At 31.8% G+C, this 18,956-nt stretch overlaps 2 protein-coding genes across 6 annotated transcripts in view; both read right to left on the bottom strand.

Annotated features, from left to right (window-relative positions):
- LOC127708934 (low-density lipoprotein receptor-related protein 2-like) overlaps nucleotides 1-18,956 on the bottom strand; it is a 327,071-nt gene that overhangs the window by 282,681 nt on the left and 25,434 nt on the right. The window lies entirely within an intron of this gene.
- LOC127708932 (low-density lipoprotein receptor-related protein 2-like) overlaps nucleotides 2,957-18,956 on the bottom strand; it is a 423,265-nt gene continuing 407,265 nt past the window's right edge. For both annotated transcript variants that reach the window (XM_052214131.1, XM_052214138.1), the window contains exons 16-22: nucleotides 17,335-17,460; nucleotides 11,951-12,085; nucleotides 10,744-10,869; nucleotides 8,666-8,794; nucleotides 7,602-7,730; nucleotides 4,638-4,769; nucleotides 2,957-3,180 (exon numbers count right to left, since the gene is read on the bottom strand). In XM_052214131.1, the coding sequence (XP_052070091.1) occupies nucleotides 3,143-3,180; nucleotides 4,638-4,769; nucleotides 7,602-7,730; nucleotides 8,666-8,794; nucleotides 10,744-10,869; nucleotides 11,951-12,085; nucleotides 17,335-17,460 (815 nt within the window). In that variant the 3' untranslated portion in view covers nucleotides 2,957-3,142. The remainder of the gene's footprint in view (nucleotides 3,181-4,637; nucleotides 4,770-7,601; nucleotides 7,731-8,665; nucleotides 8,795-10,743; nucleotides 10,870-11,950; nucleotides 12,086-17,334; nucleotides 17,461-18,956) is intronic.

Here is an 18,956-nt window from a genome sequence, read left to right as displayed (position 1 = left end):
TGTACTGTATTCCTGTCACGTAACGTTGTCATTTTTGCGGTATTTTTGATATTGCCATATAAGCGGACGATTTGGCTAGCCATAAAACCAGGTTCAATTCACCATTTTCTACATCATAAAATGCCTGTACCAAGTCAGGAATATGAAAGTTGTTATCCATTCGTTTGATGTGTTTGAGCTGTTTTTTTTTGGCCATTTGATGGACTTTCCATTTTTAATATTCCTCGGAGTTTGGTATTTTTATTATTTTACTTTATTCTTGTTTACCATTTATACATTTTGACTTGGATAGAGAGTTGTCTCGTTAGCACTCATACATCATCTTCCTACTTATATGTAAAAACATAAAAAAATATAACGTATGTTTATGTTGGACTTTTGAAGACTAAAATATTAAGGCAAATTGAGGTCTATTGACTTTATGAAGAGAAACAAAAGAATTCAAATGCTACCTGCTTTTTAATCACTTAAACGGATTTGTTTTCAAGCAATGACATGTCAATATAAAACAAAATTCTGAAAACGGATTTTCAACATTCGAAATTTCAGTAGAACAAAACATATTTTACGTCGTTTAATTTCTATTTCATTCTATAAATTGATAGTCCTTTTCACAATTATTTAATTGGTTGAATCTCTAGAGGAATATGTGATTCGTGTCTTTTTTTCGTATACAGATGCAGTTCACAGATTAGTTGTGTATCTAAATCTGCCCAATTACGTGTACTTTACATTACGCTAATATGTTCTGGTGCTAGATGTATTATTACATTTATAGAGTGTTTCCTATCACATTGAACAATGTTGAAGCTGTTGATAAGTTGAAAGCATACCTTCCCAAAATATGACGGTTACGGAATATTTGATTTCTCGGATATGTCACAATTGTCGTAGTCACAATACTGTTCTCTTTTTCAAGAGTTACCAGCTTATTTTCACTTAAAATTAGCAGCACCATGATTGTCATACGTGGGGAAGAGGCTGTGGATCGTTTCAGAGCACCTGTTCAACACCGGTTTTTGATCTGGGCCGTGTGAATCTTTATAAATAAAATGCTGTGGAATGAGTGCAGTTGAGACAAATCTCCATCCAAGTCACAATGTGTAACAAGTAAAAAATTATAGGACAAAGTACGGCCTTCAACACGGAGTCTTGGCTCACACCGAGCAGCAAGCTATAAAGCGCCCCAAAATGACTAGTGTAACACAATTCAAACAGGAAAACTAAGGTATAATCTATAAAAAAAAAAAAAAAAAAAAAAAAAAAACGAGAAACGAGAAACAGATATGAACCACAACAACAAACGACAACCACTGAACAACAGGCTCCTGACTTAGGACCTTTATTTTTTTAGTGTTGTGTGGACTTTTTTGTCTTTTTCTTTGTTCTTTTTATTATTGACTGTTGTTATTGAGTGTTTGGACTTTAACCGTGTCTGTATCAGTTTTAATTCCTTTTTGGCATTACTAGATTTGCTGCCTCATTGATATATGAAACATTGAACTTTGTTATCATTATATATATATATATATATATATATATATATATATATATATATATATATTTGTTTAAATCAACAAAGCCAATCTTTATCAAAAGTCTATTAATAGTGTCTACCCGAACGTTAAATGACTGTATAACTTGCCATTTTTTTTTCAAGAAAAAAAAAAAAACATACGAGGGAAGAGTTCAACTGTTTGAATGTCCGCCAAAAATGTTGCATTACGGTAGATTCACTGTATACCGCCTTCTTGCATTGTACAATAGCAGTACACAATCGGTCTAGTTCTTTGCCTAAACCTTCAAATTTTGAGACAGATTTACAATTTATGTGTCACACTGATTATATGTATAAAGAAACATAATTGGTTTATTGCATTATCAACATTGTTTAAACAAAACCAAATATTTATGTGTTTAGAATCAATTTTTGAAACTTGGCCATTTAAGGGTAGATAACTCTTATAGTAAACATTTTATACTGGAATGATAGTGAAATTACAATTGTATACTTGTAGCAAGAAAACAAGTTCGGTGACATCATTTTTTATTTTTATTTTCTTAAAGCATACCATAAAACCTATCTTCTCATATTTTTATTTCAAAATTCAATCTCATATATTTATTTTTATTCACAAAAATGTGTTTTTTCATGAAAAATCCTATACAAATTTGAGCAATTTTGCACGACTTGTAGATTGAAAAATATCACTGTGACCCATTCTTTTTATTATATTTTTGTTAAAAGCATTGAAAAATTTTCATTTTGGCAAAGCATAAAACAATTCTATTTTAGGAAATATATACCGATGATCCACCACAACAGTTCTAAATCCAACAACTTCCATTTGAGAAGAAGTACCTTTATTGAAATGAGCATCACCATATATACATGCAAAAAGGTCAATAGAAATGGTAACAATAAGGATTGCATGAAAACGTAGTACATTGAACTAGGGCACATGTTAACATATACAAGTATTGTTAAACTCAAATTTAAAAACAAAATATTCTTAAAGGTTTAATCTGATCAACATTAAAATGTAATTGAGAATGGAAATGGGGAATGTGTCAAAGAAACAACAACCCGACCATAGAGCAGAAAGCAGCCGAATGCTACCAATAGGTCTTCAACATTCAACATTGTTTTCTTTTCGTGTAACCAGCTTATATATGCCATAACCTCCGTTTAAAAAAATGGTGACTGTGCAAACACAAGAAGATTAAAAAGAAACAGACTTGATAATGTTATAGCCTAATTCACGTTTGTACCCTTAATGCAGATGTTGCTGTTGATTATCTGTTTTTGGTAGAATACCAATAGCAACCACCGTAAAGGGGACTTTCATCTGATTTTATTATCGTCATTAAGGCAATGCATACTAGCAATGGATGGTAACGCCAATGGCTTTTCTCTAGCGATACAAATTAAACTAATCGAAATTTGACAATGCCATGGTTTATCATCATTTTATTATCATATGATGATAACATCTCAATACAAAATTTCTACACCCCAAATTGTAATCCACACTGTTTACATGTACAGTAAAGGCATGTAGTATGTATAACATAATGCATTTTTTTTCTGTCGTCTTATGATGAAAGCAAGTTCGTTTTACTCAAAAATTCAATCCAACTACTATGTCAACCACGGAAATTTCTTGGATCCTTTTGGACCTGTGAAGATAAAATAACAAAAACATACAATGTCTAATGAATATAAAGTAATATATTGAAACGTTTTTTGATGAAAATGATTTTTGGTATTCTGTATCATTCATGAATGTTAAATTTGACATTGTACACGTATACTACAACGAAACAGCATACTTAGAAAATTAAAAAAAGAAAATACGAACGAAAGTATTCAAAAATATGCGATTGACATTAAATTCATAAATAGACATAATTTACACATATAAATATATAATATATATACAAGCCTTAATTGAAAGCAACGATCAAACCTATGATAGCGTTGGATAAAAACCGTAATTTTTATACGTGTGCATGCAAAACAAGTTTTTGTTAGAGGGTTCTAAATACAGCACAAACAACATTTTCAAAAAGACCAAACAAGTGGAAAAAGTATATTTTAACAACACGCATTTGACTAACAGGTCGAACAACAAATGTTCTTAAACCCTGGCGATTGCCAAATAAACGGATCACCGATGTAATAAATGGATCTTAATTTTAAATTTAATACTAAACAGAAAACAATAAATTTGCGGAAAAGATGATATACCGCAAACAAAAGTTGCAAAGGTTTTTGTACACCATATCCGGATTTCGACAAAAAATGCCTCTTCATCGATGTTAGGAATCGAAACGGTAATTAGAAAGCCCAACAAGTTACCCCAATTTAGGATAGACTCTTGAATGTATATTACATGCAGCGATCTTCCCTTTTTTTAATGGACACTGCAATACGTATCATTTTTAAAGTAATGGTATGAAAACTTTTTTTTTGTTATGTACACAAATAAATAGAAAATTAGTCATGAACAAGCAATCACTTAAACAGTATCAGTACCAGCTAATATTTATTGTTAATACTAAACATTTTGAAAACATGCTAATAAATTAAGTATAAACAATAATACTGAACTCTCAGGTAATTTCAAGAGGGAGAAACCTATCAAACTTGACAAAATCAAACATTAGTCTTTATTAGCCAACAGAAACGAACTTTTATATTTTTTACTCTGAACAGACATTTTCAAAAGAACACAATGTGTTGAATAAAGTCTTAACAACACAATCTAACTCCAAGGTCAATTTAAAAAGGGGAAGTCTAAACCTTATACTGCATTTTTATATATTTGAGAAACTTTACATATCATGTATATCATTTTTTGAAGAAACAAAAAATAAAAAGAAACATCGACTTATATTTTACGCACATCTGAGTAAATATAAAATGATAAGCTCAAATTCACCAGTCCTGTTACCGTTCAAATTTAACCCAAACAAACGAAGTGGGTAAATGCAGTCGATATATGACAAATCTGCCTCTTTTTGCACATAAACAGTCAATAAGTTCGATGTAAGGCATGCTATACATGTATATATGTAAAATACACGAGTTAACATCTTTATGTACACATGTGTTAATTTAAATATCTTCTTACGATTAAAGCAACTATTCGGACTTTCATCCTCTCTGTTTTCGCATTCTGGTTGGTTGTTGCAGAACCAACTATCATATATGCAATTAGGGTCATTTGCGGAACACCTAGACATTCCAGTAGGGCAAGCTCTGTCTGTAAAAATAGCGTAGATATTTTAATATACCATACACATAAGTCATGCAATTGCAGTAATTACAAAAACATTTATGGATAACAGGAGACGTAAACATCGTGCATGACCGGCAGTTGAAATTATTCCTCAGTTAAGGACCTAAATATCGTCTACAGTAAATTATCAATTGGAATGAGTGTTGTAACATCATCCGCGATTCACTCCTTATTTACTGCACGAAATGGATAAAACAAGAAAAATCTGACGTAAAGTCCTTAGATTCCTTTTGTTTATTTCAGTCATGAACGTAGTCATATTCAACATAAAGAACGTGTTACTCCTAAAAACAATAATAATAGCCCGATTCCTGGTATCAAATATTAGCTAAAAGAACATGCCAGTATCTGCTACATATAGTAGTTCTTTGTTAACTTAAACATCATTGTCATTTTACTTTCTTTCTTCTGTTACCTATTCTAACATCAGACTCGGACCTCTTTCAAACTGAGTTTTACTGTGCGAATTGCTGTTTTTTATTTTATTCTATATTGGCTAGAGGTATAGGGGACAGGTTCAGATCTACCGAAACATGTTTGGCCCTGTCATATTTTTGAGACTGTCCAAGTCAGGAATCTCTGGCCTTTGTTAGTCTTGTATGTTTTTTTTGTTTTTTGTTTTTTTTAATTTTTAGTTCATTTTTGTTTGTTTCGGAGTTTAGTGACGTCCATTTTTGCTGAACCAGTACACATTTTTGTCGAGGGACCAGCTTTTAAAGACCCATTGGTGGCCTGGGGCCTGTTTTCTGATCTTTGATAGAATTGTTGTCTCTTTGACATATTCCCCGTTTCCATTCTCAATTTTATTGTTTGGTGCTGTTTTAATACTAGGACAAATAGAACATAATACAAGTCTTTCTCTTATAGTTGTGTCTAAAATCATATACTCATTACACGATCCCCTCCTCACTTGTACTCAACTCGGTAATGTTTGTTCTTTGTAATAAATATCTATATTTTCTATAACCGCCAATGCAAAACATTAGTACATGAATACAATAACATTATAAAACAAGAAAATATACCATGAACGACCTTAACATACACATGGAAATACACTGGTAAAAAGAAAACATACAGAAAACAAAAAGTATAACGTAAAATAACAAAAATACCAAATTCCAATGAAAAATCAAAACGGAAAATCCTTTATCAAAAGGCAAAATCAAAAGTTAAAACAAATCAACCAAATGGAAAGCGGTTGTAATTTCCCTGACCTGCGTTTCATTGTGTAGACAATGGCATAATGCTAGTTAAATAGAAGTATATTATATTGACAACGATGTGTTAGCAAAACAAACAGAAATAATAGGTTAAAGAGTCACAAATTCAGGCACAGCAGTCAATTTTTGTAATTAAATCTTAATCACATTAAAATGAAATAACTATTTCAACAAAGAAAAACAAAACGGTAAATATATATATATACACTCGGTAGACAAAGTACCCTACCATAAATGAAAGATAACTATACAAAAATTTCCATTTCACAATAACACAATGGCTTGATGTTTAAATACAAGACAATAGTATATTATATTGGACTATATTAGAATATATACAAAGATCAATAAAACGTTCACAATAACACGTTATCAAGATGATAAACAACGTCAGTACCTATAATCTATACTTCAAGATCACAGAATATATACAAAGATAAATAAAAAGTTCACTATAACACGTTATCAATATGATGACAAGCGTCAGTACCTTTAATCTATACTTCAAGACCACAGAATATATACAAAGATAAATAAAAAAATCACTATAGCATGTTCTCAAGATGATAAACAACGTCAGTACCTATAATCTATACTTCAAGACCACAGAATATATACAAAGATAAATAAAAAACAACAACACTATAACACGTTATCAAGATGATAAACAACGTCAGTACCTATAATCTAAACTTCAAGACCATCATATATTATTGGTGAATTTGATATAAAATATGTATCAACTAGGTCTTGGAATCCATCGATGATTTTTTTCTTTCAAAAGGACACAACATTCTTTGAAATTACCCTGGTTCATCAACTATTTGCTTAGACACTAATGACTTTTTATAAAATCTAACTAGCAGCTGCAATCTCTTGAATACGGAATGGGTTGGGAAACTTATATCCCATATAAAGGTAAAGTTGGTATATTGTTTCTAAGTATATAAAATATATAAACCAAGAGGACAGACACTATATACATAACACATAGCTGAGAGGGTGATAGAGCAGATTGTTACCCATAGAAAACATTGTCATGACAATGTCTTTTCGAGGGGTAACAATCTACTCTATCACCCTCTCAGGTATGTGTTATTTAATCAAGTATACTGAATGTTCTGTTATTACTGTCTATTAAATTTCAAATTCAAATTAATAAACTATGTCGTCTTACAACAATCATCCGTATTTATTAAAGCGCACACTTGAGCAAGCGTCTCCGTGAAGGGTAATATAGTATTTGCCATGGGATAGAGTAAATTGTCTCTCTCGTATTAACCAATCAAAATCTGGCATTTTGACATGAAGTATAATAAAAGCATTTGCGTAATTGGTATATGTGCACAGTTTCTTTGCTCAATATCTATTTCTGTAAGTCTTCCGACACACACGTTCCAATGTTCAATGTTTTATAAAACCGTATTGCTAACATCTTGTCAAAATATGATAAAACGGCATAGACAATTAAAAATAACCATCAAAGACAACAGGCTTAAAATTTGTAAAAATTATTAGTACTGCATACTAAAACTAGCATTTATTTTTGAAATGATAAAATATCTTTAATTACCTTTTGTACAAATCTCTGGGCTTTCATCCGATTTATCCTTGCAGTCAGGATATTTACTACAAAACTGTATTTCATAAATACACTGAACCTTATCTTCACATTTCACCATTCCAACTGGACAGATACGATCTTTAAAAAAGATGCAAAGAAATAAGAATAAGTGTATGTATCTTAAACCCTTTGACTGATGTCCCATTACAGTTTAACATATGTACAAAATTTATTATATATGATAATACTGTACATAATGACTTTGTAAATATGTGCTGTTTGAGGAATACTTATCCGAATATTAATGTAGGTCTAACGTACATGTATATGATTCATGAACTATGTGCTTAATATTTTGTTTAACAATTGAATTATTTTCTAAAACTTATAATCATTTGATCTTTACTTTAAACAATAATGCATGGTCAGTTTTACACGAGTATTAATTTATTTATTTTGTTCAACATTATAGTTTTATTCATCAAATATTGCTTGATACAAAAACCATCAAGATTCCAAGCTTCTCTTGACGTACCCTGTTAAACTCCACTGAATACCCAGGGAATAAAAAGCTGATTAGATTTATTGACATATACATTTTGTTTATATACATTTAACACTAGAATAACAATACTAGAAAATTATTCATTGATTATGTTTCTTTTGATTGTTAGTATTTATTGTGGTTTCTTTTGATTGTTAGTATTTATTGTGTGTTTATATCATTTCAACATGCAACCACTTGTGATAGTACATTTTGTTTGAGGTAGTGTACCTAAAGCAAGGAAATAATCTCATAAAAAACATGTTTAAAAATTAATTTCTATTCTCTAAATGTCTATAAATGCTTAAATCGAAGACAACTTAAATATATGCTTGGCAACACAACACACACTATATTATGAAAACATATGTAATGGAAATTAATCTGTGAATTATTTGATAAATGAAAAAAAGTTATCTTAGGTTTTTTTGAACATCGAAAGTCATTTTCATTCCTTGAACCTTTCGGCTATCATTTGTTTTATTGATATAATATCAATCATTGATTAATTCGATTCAAATAAACATACTCTCTACACATAAGTCTGGATTCTCGTCTGAACTATCTGCACAATCTGCAACACCATCACATGTCTTGAAATTGAGCACACATTGGTATCCATTATCACATTTCGACATAATGTCACCACAGCTGCGTGCTGCAATTGAACAACAACATGAACATTCCATGTACTCATTTTTAATTTGTCAATGTGCAGTTAACATAAGATAAGGATGATGATTTTCTGTTTCATCTTTAAATATATGTTTCAGGCATACATAAAAAAAGACATATCTGAAAGATGCGAACCGAGAAAGAGGGATAGAAAATACCAAGGGGTATTTAAACTCACAAGTCGAAGACAAACTGAAAAAGAAATAAAAAAAAAGAAAAAATTACCAAAGACAAACAATAGTCTATGAAACAAAACATGGAAAACTTAAAAATCAGAAACCCCACTAAAATCTGGGATATATCCTAGTAACTTCGGAATGATAAGCCGATGTGTAGATAAAAAATGTACCTCAGTCGCTTTGTTTACAACAGAATCATTCACGCAACTAGCATAATAAAAAAAAAAACAGGGAGTAGATGACCAAGCATTACCCTTGTTTTTTTCCAAAATACACCTAACATACTCTATTTTATTAGATTATCTTAAACCTCTTACATTTTCGATTTTAATGAATCTGAACAACACTGTCTCAAATTAAAATGTGAAACCAAAAACTGCAAGACCTGTACAATCTAAATAACAGATGCTCAATTCACTAGCAATTTAACTAAGAAATCGTATTTTACCAGAAGCTCCGATGATTTGAATTGTAAATCAACAAATCTCGTCTACGGATTAGAGTGTTACCTTCGCGGATTGGTATATGTCGGGCAAACGAAATGGAGGCTTAACAAACCTATGTGCGGCCACTGATCAGAAATCAACAAAAATTCAAAAAGTAAAATAACAAAAATACCAAACTCCGAGGAAAATTCTAAACGAAAGTCCATAAGCAAATGGCAAAATCAAAAGCTAAAACACATCAAACGAATGGATAACAACTGTCATTTGCAACAATTAGTACAGTGTAATTGTTAACCAACATTTCAATCATCCTAATCATTTAATTCTTTCTATGCAATTATCACTAACAATCCTCATCTTGCAACTCCTCTCAGTGGACAAAAAGAAGACTACTAGATTCGACAATTGGGAACTGCAGTAAAGTTATTTTATCTAGTCCTTCCTGTAGCTCGGTGAATGTGATGAACATTTTCAACTCTACTTCTCGACCTATACGCAGTCATGGTGATCGTCAGGTTTGCTATCTAAAGTGGCTATCTTTCGATGATAGTTTTCAAGATAAGACAAAACATAGGTAAAATGGCGATTTTAGAGAAATTAAATGGTTGTTAAAGATATCTGATACAATGAATTAAGTGCAGTAAAAAAAAACAATATACTAGGAAGATTGATTCTGTAATAAGTGTACAACCATCATTCGGATCCGATTACAAAGAACATCAAAGAAATTAGAACATACAGGTGTTTTTTTTTTTAAAGAAAATAGTTCCTACGCATACCTGTACTTACTTTGTTTAAAAATAAAACATTTAGGTAGCTTTGATATCAAATAAAAGCTCAAGGGTTAGAGATAAATGAAGAACATTTGTTGAAAGCTCTTGAATAAAGAAATAAATGGATGAAATGATGAAAGGATATTTGGTCTTTTGCTAAGATCAAAAGTACATGTTTCTATACTACCCAACATTCGGAAATCACTGCGATTTTCAGTACAAGTCAGAAAATGGTTCGTTTATTATAAAATGACTGCCACTTTATTTGAATTTCAGACAAAATTGCAATTTGGCTATGAATTAGTGATTTTATTCCAGACATGAAATACATACATTCCTACTCACATCATATTAGTTACTTATTTATCTGTTTTATTATCTTCAGTAGGAAATGGAGTATAAGTGAATGTCTGGTAATTGGCATAGCTCTTTTCTGTCAACCGTAAAATGTGAAGTAGTCCTGCATTTAACCCTGCTACTTGTAACGATTGAAAATACTCATCTTTATAAAAAAGAAGTTAATTAATGAATTACTTTTACAAAATTGTTGTTCATCTTCTGATTCGCCATCACACATCTGTTCCCCAGAACAAATCATTGACTTATGTACACATTGATGACCATTAGGACACTTTTCAAAGTACACGGGGCATTCGTAAGCTACAATATCAAGAAATAAATAACTGTTCGATAAATTACTAATTTTTGGACATAAACACAGTTTCAAAAGACATGCATTTCAGATTCGCACGAAGTGACAGGTAACAGAATCATTTTACACACTTTAGTGTGAATAAAACAAATATATTCAATTAATGCAAATCGATCCGTTATATCAATTATGTGTATACTGCCTGCGAATGTGTCTAGCGAATGTATTTATTTAAAATGAGGGCTATATATCACTCATTTAGATAAAAAAATGCAATATTGTTTTATTCCGGATTTGAAAATCCAGGAGTCTTGAGCACCAAAATGTATTTTTATTTGTTAACTGTGCACTCAAATGAGTCGTTTAATATTCGAGAATTTTCAAACATAATTTTGTAGCGGTTATACACATAGTAACAATATAAGAAGCTTAATCACGTGCTAGGGTTATAGCTCTTTAGCGTCAATTTGTTTAAAGAAATATGTTCTCTCTTATTTTCATTTCATTTTGTTTTATGTCCTATTCACCAAACTTGATCGCAATATTGTTTACATATCTACATGACTGATATGGTTTATATGCCAAAGAGTCAGCTTAGAATCAACACAACAAACCAAACAAAATACAGTTACAATCAGTCAGTACATACTATAGTTGAACGTTGATATTAAAGATAGCATAAATGTTATTATTACTCAAACTGCGTAAAATTTGTTTTTCTCTTACTTAAAAAAAAAGAACAAAAAAACCAAAAAATGAATAAGATAAAATAATCAATAGAAAGGATGTATTTTAAAAGCTTGAATTCTGCGACAATATTCATTTTTCTTTTTTTTTTGCCGTGGTATATTTTCATAAACACTGACACAGCATATAAAATAAACTGCGTTTCTTTTTCTGTTTCTGGAATTTTTTGAGATGCAAATTGTCCCTGTTTACTTTATCGGGACCTTTGTTGGCAAAGGATACGTTTTCGAAGGAACATTTTCTCCTTTTCATCTTTTTCAAAAAGAACCAGTCTGAAACATTTCATAACATATAACGTTGATTTCTACGTTTAACCATTTTAAATAATTCACAAATTTATACCTGAACAATGATCTGTATCATTATCGGAACCATCTTTACACTCTGAACCAAGAAAATTTCCAGTACACATGGAAAAAGCACGAATACACTGCAGCCCGTCTTTGCAATTTACAAATCCGACAGGACACTCATAATCTACAAAGAAAAGCAGATTTAATGTTTCAAAAATATTACATTTTATGGCAATACTATAAGTTATATGGTTTGCTACTGACCGCGTACGGATCCATAGAGGGTTAGTAAACGCCATAGGGATGGAGCCGAAGTGTTTCAAACACTCTTTCTTTATCCTATAATATGGATTTAGGCAACTATATGTAATTTTTCGTCAATTTTTGTCAGAGTAAAAGCAAGGATAAGGATTTAAAAGTCTGTTGTCATCTTGATAGTAAATTATCGTTAACTGTATTTGTTTTCTGATCGGTGGTAGGTCGTACTCCATAAGCACAGAGAATATTGAATGTGTAGTCAAAATTAAGCCACATATTTATAAAGTTCATGTTTAGTTGCGGGACAATTTACTCAAAATTACCTACCGTGCATTCAAACATGAGCCCTAGCGTTTATATACGAAACTTTCAAATTGAATGAAAACAAATATCTTGCGTTCGGAGCTATTTACCTACACCAGGAACGTTCAATTGAAACCATTCCAAAGACCAGGATGTATCAATTAAAAGAAACATGAGAGCTATATGACTAATAGGGACCTAAAGAAAAAACATGTTTATGTAAAGTAAAATTTATCTGAGGGAGTAAGAACCTTAGTTTCTAGATAGTTTCTGTATTTATCACCGGGAAATGGTTGGAAAATGTATCGTACTCATTTCGATACCGAAACATTTGACTTCTTTGGAAAATCCGTAGTCAAATGGCAAACTAAAAAGCTCAAACACATCAAACTAATGGATAACAACTGTCACATTTCTGACTTGGTAAAGGCAGTTTCTAATGTAGAAATCATATGACTAGAGTGTTGTTCAACTTGTCGTTGAATTCAATGCGGTGTTAAAAATGCTAAACCTGTCGTAAAATTAAATCCATGAAGGTGTATTAATTTTTAATTATATGAGTAAAACATCCAATATGGCTGTTGTAGCAATTAACAAATTGGTTTAGACTCGAAAAATGAGACATTTTAGAGGTATTTATCCCCTATTGGATTTGAGCAATGATCAGCTCTGAATGCGTTTTAGATTTGAAAGAAACACAATAAATTTGTTAGTAGTTGAGTTGAAACATACATTGAAAAGGGATAAGACGAGGCAAGGCGAATGATCGGAGAGGTTCATACAACGGAAATCTTATAACAGAAAGAAATTGCACATTTTGGCAGGTTGTATGCTATCGCTTTCTGAGCATTTCTAATTGTAAACATGAACTCATTGTTGTTCGGTATAATTCAACAAATTATGGCGAACCAGTATGTTTTAAATAAGAAATCTTTCTACAGCATAAATGTACAGGTCATAAGTGATTTCCAAAGCAAGTTTACTAATTTTCCCGTTTTTCGAAGTTCAAATATAGGAACAATTTATAACGCCCTTGACCTTACTGCTAACACTGGTACATTCTAATGGGAAAATTGAGCCCACAGATACTCCGGATCGTACGATGATAATATTTTTGCGTAGTTTGTTTTTTATCATATAGTTATTTTCATTTAGTAAAAACTATGAGCCAAAGATGGATACAATGAGAGCTCTCTACCAGCAGGCTAAACATATTGATAAGGACAATTTACTTAAGTATATTTTATGTCAGTGGTTAAGTATAATTTATAGTGAACAAAAAGTCTCATATTTCTCAGCTGACACGATATACAAAGACAAGAACCTGTTACTCAGAATTTGGGAAACCTAAGGTCAGACAGACAGGGATTTTTCAACAAAAGTCGTATAGCCCCGTGTGGTTATGGGTAGGAGGCCTATTACTAGTATCTTCAGGAAACACAAAACTTTCCAATCATTCATATCGCCAATATATTTTTGATTTTTAAACACTGAACACTACTTCTCCAATGTCTCCGGTAACGCAAACAAGGTCTACGTAAGACATGATAAATATAAATTGCACCAAGAGCATGCAGCATCCCTATAGTATGTACATGTAGTATTCAATATATAAATTTCACCATGTAATATTCTACCGTTATGTGAGAAGTAATCGTTACAGTTGAGATAAAACTTGATAGACACTCAAAATTAACCGTCAAACCCCAGCTGGATCAAACCAAAGACTTTGAAATTGGTATTTGGTGAGATTCAGCTAATCACGCGATATTGATGGATAAGAGGATAGGCTAGTCGGCTCATAGTCATACTAATGGGTCTGAGGAGAATGATATGTCTTTCTGCGCACTGTTACCTTGTGTACAAGCACGTCAAAAATCAGGCTCAGACAGTCAGTCTGGTACAAATTAGTCTTAGTTCTAGTCTTAAATAGTATCTCATCTGAACATTAATCATTCATCCATCTTCATCATCATGAGACAAACAACCCATGAAGATACACGATGTATTCTTTTGATATTGTTTTAATTCTTTGTTTGAAAGCTGAAGGCAGGGTATGCATATTTTAGTCGTCAAAGTTCAACTTTCCAGTCTTAGTAGTCACCAATGTATGGTATTGTTACAGTTCTAAATTTATTTCATCATTCGTTATAATTATCTAAAACTTGGCATGCCATATTTGATAGAAATGTAGACGTGAAAAAAAAGCAATCCTCAGCCATGTCAGCAAAGCGCCAACGGAAATTATATTTCACGGATGTTACAATGCGACGATTTCATCAATTATCAAAAACAAATTACGTGGAATCTGTATCGAGTTGCACTAAATAAACAACAGAAAATACAGGTTTTTGAAGGACCCATTATAATGTTGATGTATATATATATATATATATATATATATATATATATAAATATATATAAATATATATATATACTAAACAAAGACTTCAAATTATCTGCTATCAAAAACACTCAAATTCCTTGAAAGATAAAACATGTAAAATGTATGCAACGGAGAGGCGAAGGATACCAAAGAGACATTTAAACTCACCAGTCGAAAATTAACAGACAATGCCATTGCCAAAAAAGAAAATACAAACAATAGTGCATAAAGCAAAACATAGAAAACTAAAGACTTGGCAACAAAAACCCCACCAAACACATGTATTCCGGAAGGGTAATTAGATGCTGCTCCAAATGTGGCGCCCGTCGTGTTGCGCATGTTAGTACAAACCTGGTGATAAGTCTAATAAGGTAGGACACATTCAGGGAAAGGGGGACCGGATTGTAGTTACGACAATTGAAACATATCCGTTGTCATTTATTAAACGGATATTCCATAACGGTCAACCAACTGGTGATGACGTGCGAAAATTTACGAAGGGACGATTTCAACATCACCACTTGGAAATGTTGGTTTAATTGAATCCTTGTGAGCAGCAACCCTCTATCAAGGATATCATAATAGAAAATACAAGCCTTATAATATGGTCTCAACTGGGTGATGTATACTCCGTACGCAGGGGCTGCTGGAATGTTGCTTAACAGAAATGGAAATTTCACAATTAGAAAGCTGAAATCATCTCTTTTGTCGTAATATTTTGTTTTCAACCGACCATCATTGTCAATTTCCAGAGGTAAGTGGAGATATGATGCAGACTTTACTTTATCTGTTGTATCCTTTATTTCAAGTTCGATGGAACAGATGCGTTCAACATAGTCACCAAATTTTAAATTATATAGTCAGAGACATCATCTATGTAGCGGAAAGTGAAGTTAAAGAACACTGCTGATTTCTTTTCTTTCTTCCAAAGATGTTGCTGTATGAAGTCAGATTCATATATATAAAGAAACAAGTCAGCAAGACGAGGAGCATAAATGGTTAACGGTTAAAAAGGAGGAGAAAAGGTAACTGAAAGCAGAAAAGGATGTTATAGGCCCTGATTTACAATGCATTGTGTATGTTGTGGGAAACACTTGCTAATTACCCAAAATTAATCATATGATTAAAAATGATTACAGTGCTTAACTTATAAAATTATTAAAATTTGTCAAACAACAAAATTTAATCATTGCATTTCTTATCATGCGATTAACTTTTAACGACTCGTTAAAATTAATCATATGATTAGTTTAACGACAAGTTGAACAACAGACCCCTAATAATAAACATATCAGCAGTAACAAGCAACTGTAGTTATTATTTCATTTAGCAGATTAAAATTCAAGGTAAAAAGAACACCTGAGGGAATCAAATGAACTTAACAAAGGGGTTTCGGTCAATACGGTATCTGGCTATAGACTAGATTGAACATATGTAAAATGATCTTATTTGAATGCATTTTCCTGCTTTTATTCAAATAATATGAAAAACAGAACGAAGCTTATTTCAATGTCGGTTCGAAGATACTGAAGATTTGTTGTATTCTCCATACATTTATTAGAGACGGCCAGAAAATTGAAATACCTATAAGTATCAGATAAAGAAGACGTACCATTACAGAAACTTGGTAGTATTCTAACTTGTGTTTAAAAAAACACATATGAAATATTTAACATTTCACCAACCACTACCAATGCATACGTCTAATATTTAAGATTTATATAAATGATGCTGAACATTTTGTAATAAGTTCAACTTCTAGAGCCGGATATCAAATGCAAATGTTTACAAGTGTTTGTGTGTTTGTGTGTATGTTTGTGTGTGTGTGTGTGATCTAGAACGAGGCTAATGTTAACTGTTTCTGTCTATCTATAGACCTATTGTTATATAATTGAAAGCTATTAGAACGTTTTTCAGCGGTATCAGAGTTTCACAAGTATCGATAATATTCTAGAATGTTTTAAAAACAGTTTATATATTTATTTTGAGACAATATGTGACACTAAGTTAAACAAACTGAATAGAAGATTTATACCTAATTATGCTATACATTTTAATATGTTAAAACACAATGTTGACTGTTTGCCTCCAATTTTTGACATTTTTATCTATTATGTCTGTTTGATTTTAGTACATTGTTGTCAATATAATGGAACTTTAAGCGACTGTCATACAAGTGAGCTAGCTATAAAACAAGTTTTCATCCACTATTTTCTACATAAGGAAATGCTTGTTCCAAATCAGGAATATGACAGATATTTCTATTCGTTTGATGTATTTGAGATTTTGATTTTGACTTTTATTAAGGGACTTTCCGTTTTGAATATTCCTTGGAGCTCGGTATTTATGTTGTTTTACTTTTTTATAAGTTTTATATGTTTACATTTTTTTCCCACTAATGAGTTAATGTTCAGTGATTTAGATTTTGTAGCACGGTTTGCAAACACAGCGCCTTTCTAATCAGGATAGCTAAGATGCATATTTACGTAAGCACATATCTGGATCTTCGTCTTCTCCTGTTGAACACTCATCACGTCCATCACACCACCGTTCTTCATTAATACAACGATAATCATCATTACACTTTCTAGAACCATAAGCACATTCTCTTGCTGAAAGAAATGATTCAATCAGGGTAAAAAATTAAGCATATAGAGCTACAAATTTCAGCGGTATATTATTTGTTATTTAATGACACATAGAAACAAGGTATCGTAATTGTACTTACTGAGAGAATAATTTCATGTAATTATTTATACTTGACTATAACGAACTGCAATGACAATTGTCTCACATGTTGAATGTTGTTTATAGCGCCAAATTTAGTCTGCGACCATTCTTCGTACGTTTTGTCATTGATTGCAATCATTTACATGATCCATTAACGCCTTGTGAACAATTATCATGCCCGTTACACTTCCTATGATAGGAGACGGTTGATATAAATTACTTTCTAAACTTTAACCGGTCTATATTCATTAATGGAAAACAGGATTAATCATACACAGTTTTTATTCAATTGATATTCGAATGTCATGAATGGTTGCAAAACTGCGACCTTCGGCACATATTTGACCATTTGTTCTTACACCGTCAAAACATTCGAAAATATTCACGAACCTTTGTTAACTTGAATGCATACTTAAGAGATATAAACATTAAACAGGGAATTAAAGAGGTATGATGGGCAAAGTATTAAAACAGTTATTAAAATTGAAAAAAATAAAAACGCTTAACATGAATGTTTTGAATGAGATTTTTGCTTGCAGTCTTTCTATAGAAAATTGAAACATTCTTACAATCGTTCTTTAACATGCACTGAGTCACTTATTACCGGCGGGGGCCTCGGTGGCCGAGTGGTCTAAGTAGTTACTACTGTAATCACTAGCCAGTCAACACTGAGGTTGTGAGTTCGAACACCGTTCGTGCGGGTGCACTCGACTCCAATCTTAATTGATTATGATCGTCAGTTTTCCTATCGAAGGTCGGTGGTTTTCTCCGGGCACACCGGCTTCCTCCACCAATAAAAACTGGCCGCCACGAAATAGCCCAAAAGCGGTGCTTAATAGTGGCGTTAAACACCAAAAATCTAAATCGAATCAAACTTATTACCGGCATAAAATTCTACCTTCATAATCCGATCAAACGAACCTTGTATTTCTCAACCTCAAAAAGGACCTATATCAATGTTGATGTGTAAAATATTTTGCGATAAGGATTTAGTATATTGAAATAAGTTCAAGAGAAAACTGCATATTTCTTAGTGTAATATTTCTGAGAGTATGAGAATATGGACATAAAGTAAAAGGATCCATCGTCAAATACAGATACGATCAGAAATACCTCTTTGTGTCTGAAACATTTATGCTTTTACATGTTTAACTAATGAACAGAATCCTATATTAACCACCCACCTGCAACTTTTTACAAAAATGTTTTAACACATGCCTTTTATCTTTTATCAAGAATTATATTGCACTGCACGTAGAGGGATTTTCATTGTTGCATACAAAATATAGTATGTAACAAAATTTCCAACGATTGATTCCGCAAATATGACTTAAATTGACAAACCGAAACTATTCAAATGGGGGTATTAAAGACCAAC

Source organism: Mytilus californianus, unplaced genomic scaffold (assembly GCF_021869535.1).
Source record: "Mytilus californianus isolate M0D057914Y unplaced genomic scaffold, xbMytCali1.0.p SCAF_7, whole genome shotgun sequence".
Taxonomy (NCBI): Eukaryota; Metazoa; Mollusca; class Bivalvia; order Mytilida; family Mytilidae; genus Mytilus; species Mytilus californianus.
This window is presented reverse-complemented; position numbering and strand designations above follow the sequence as displayed.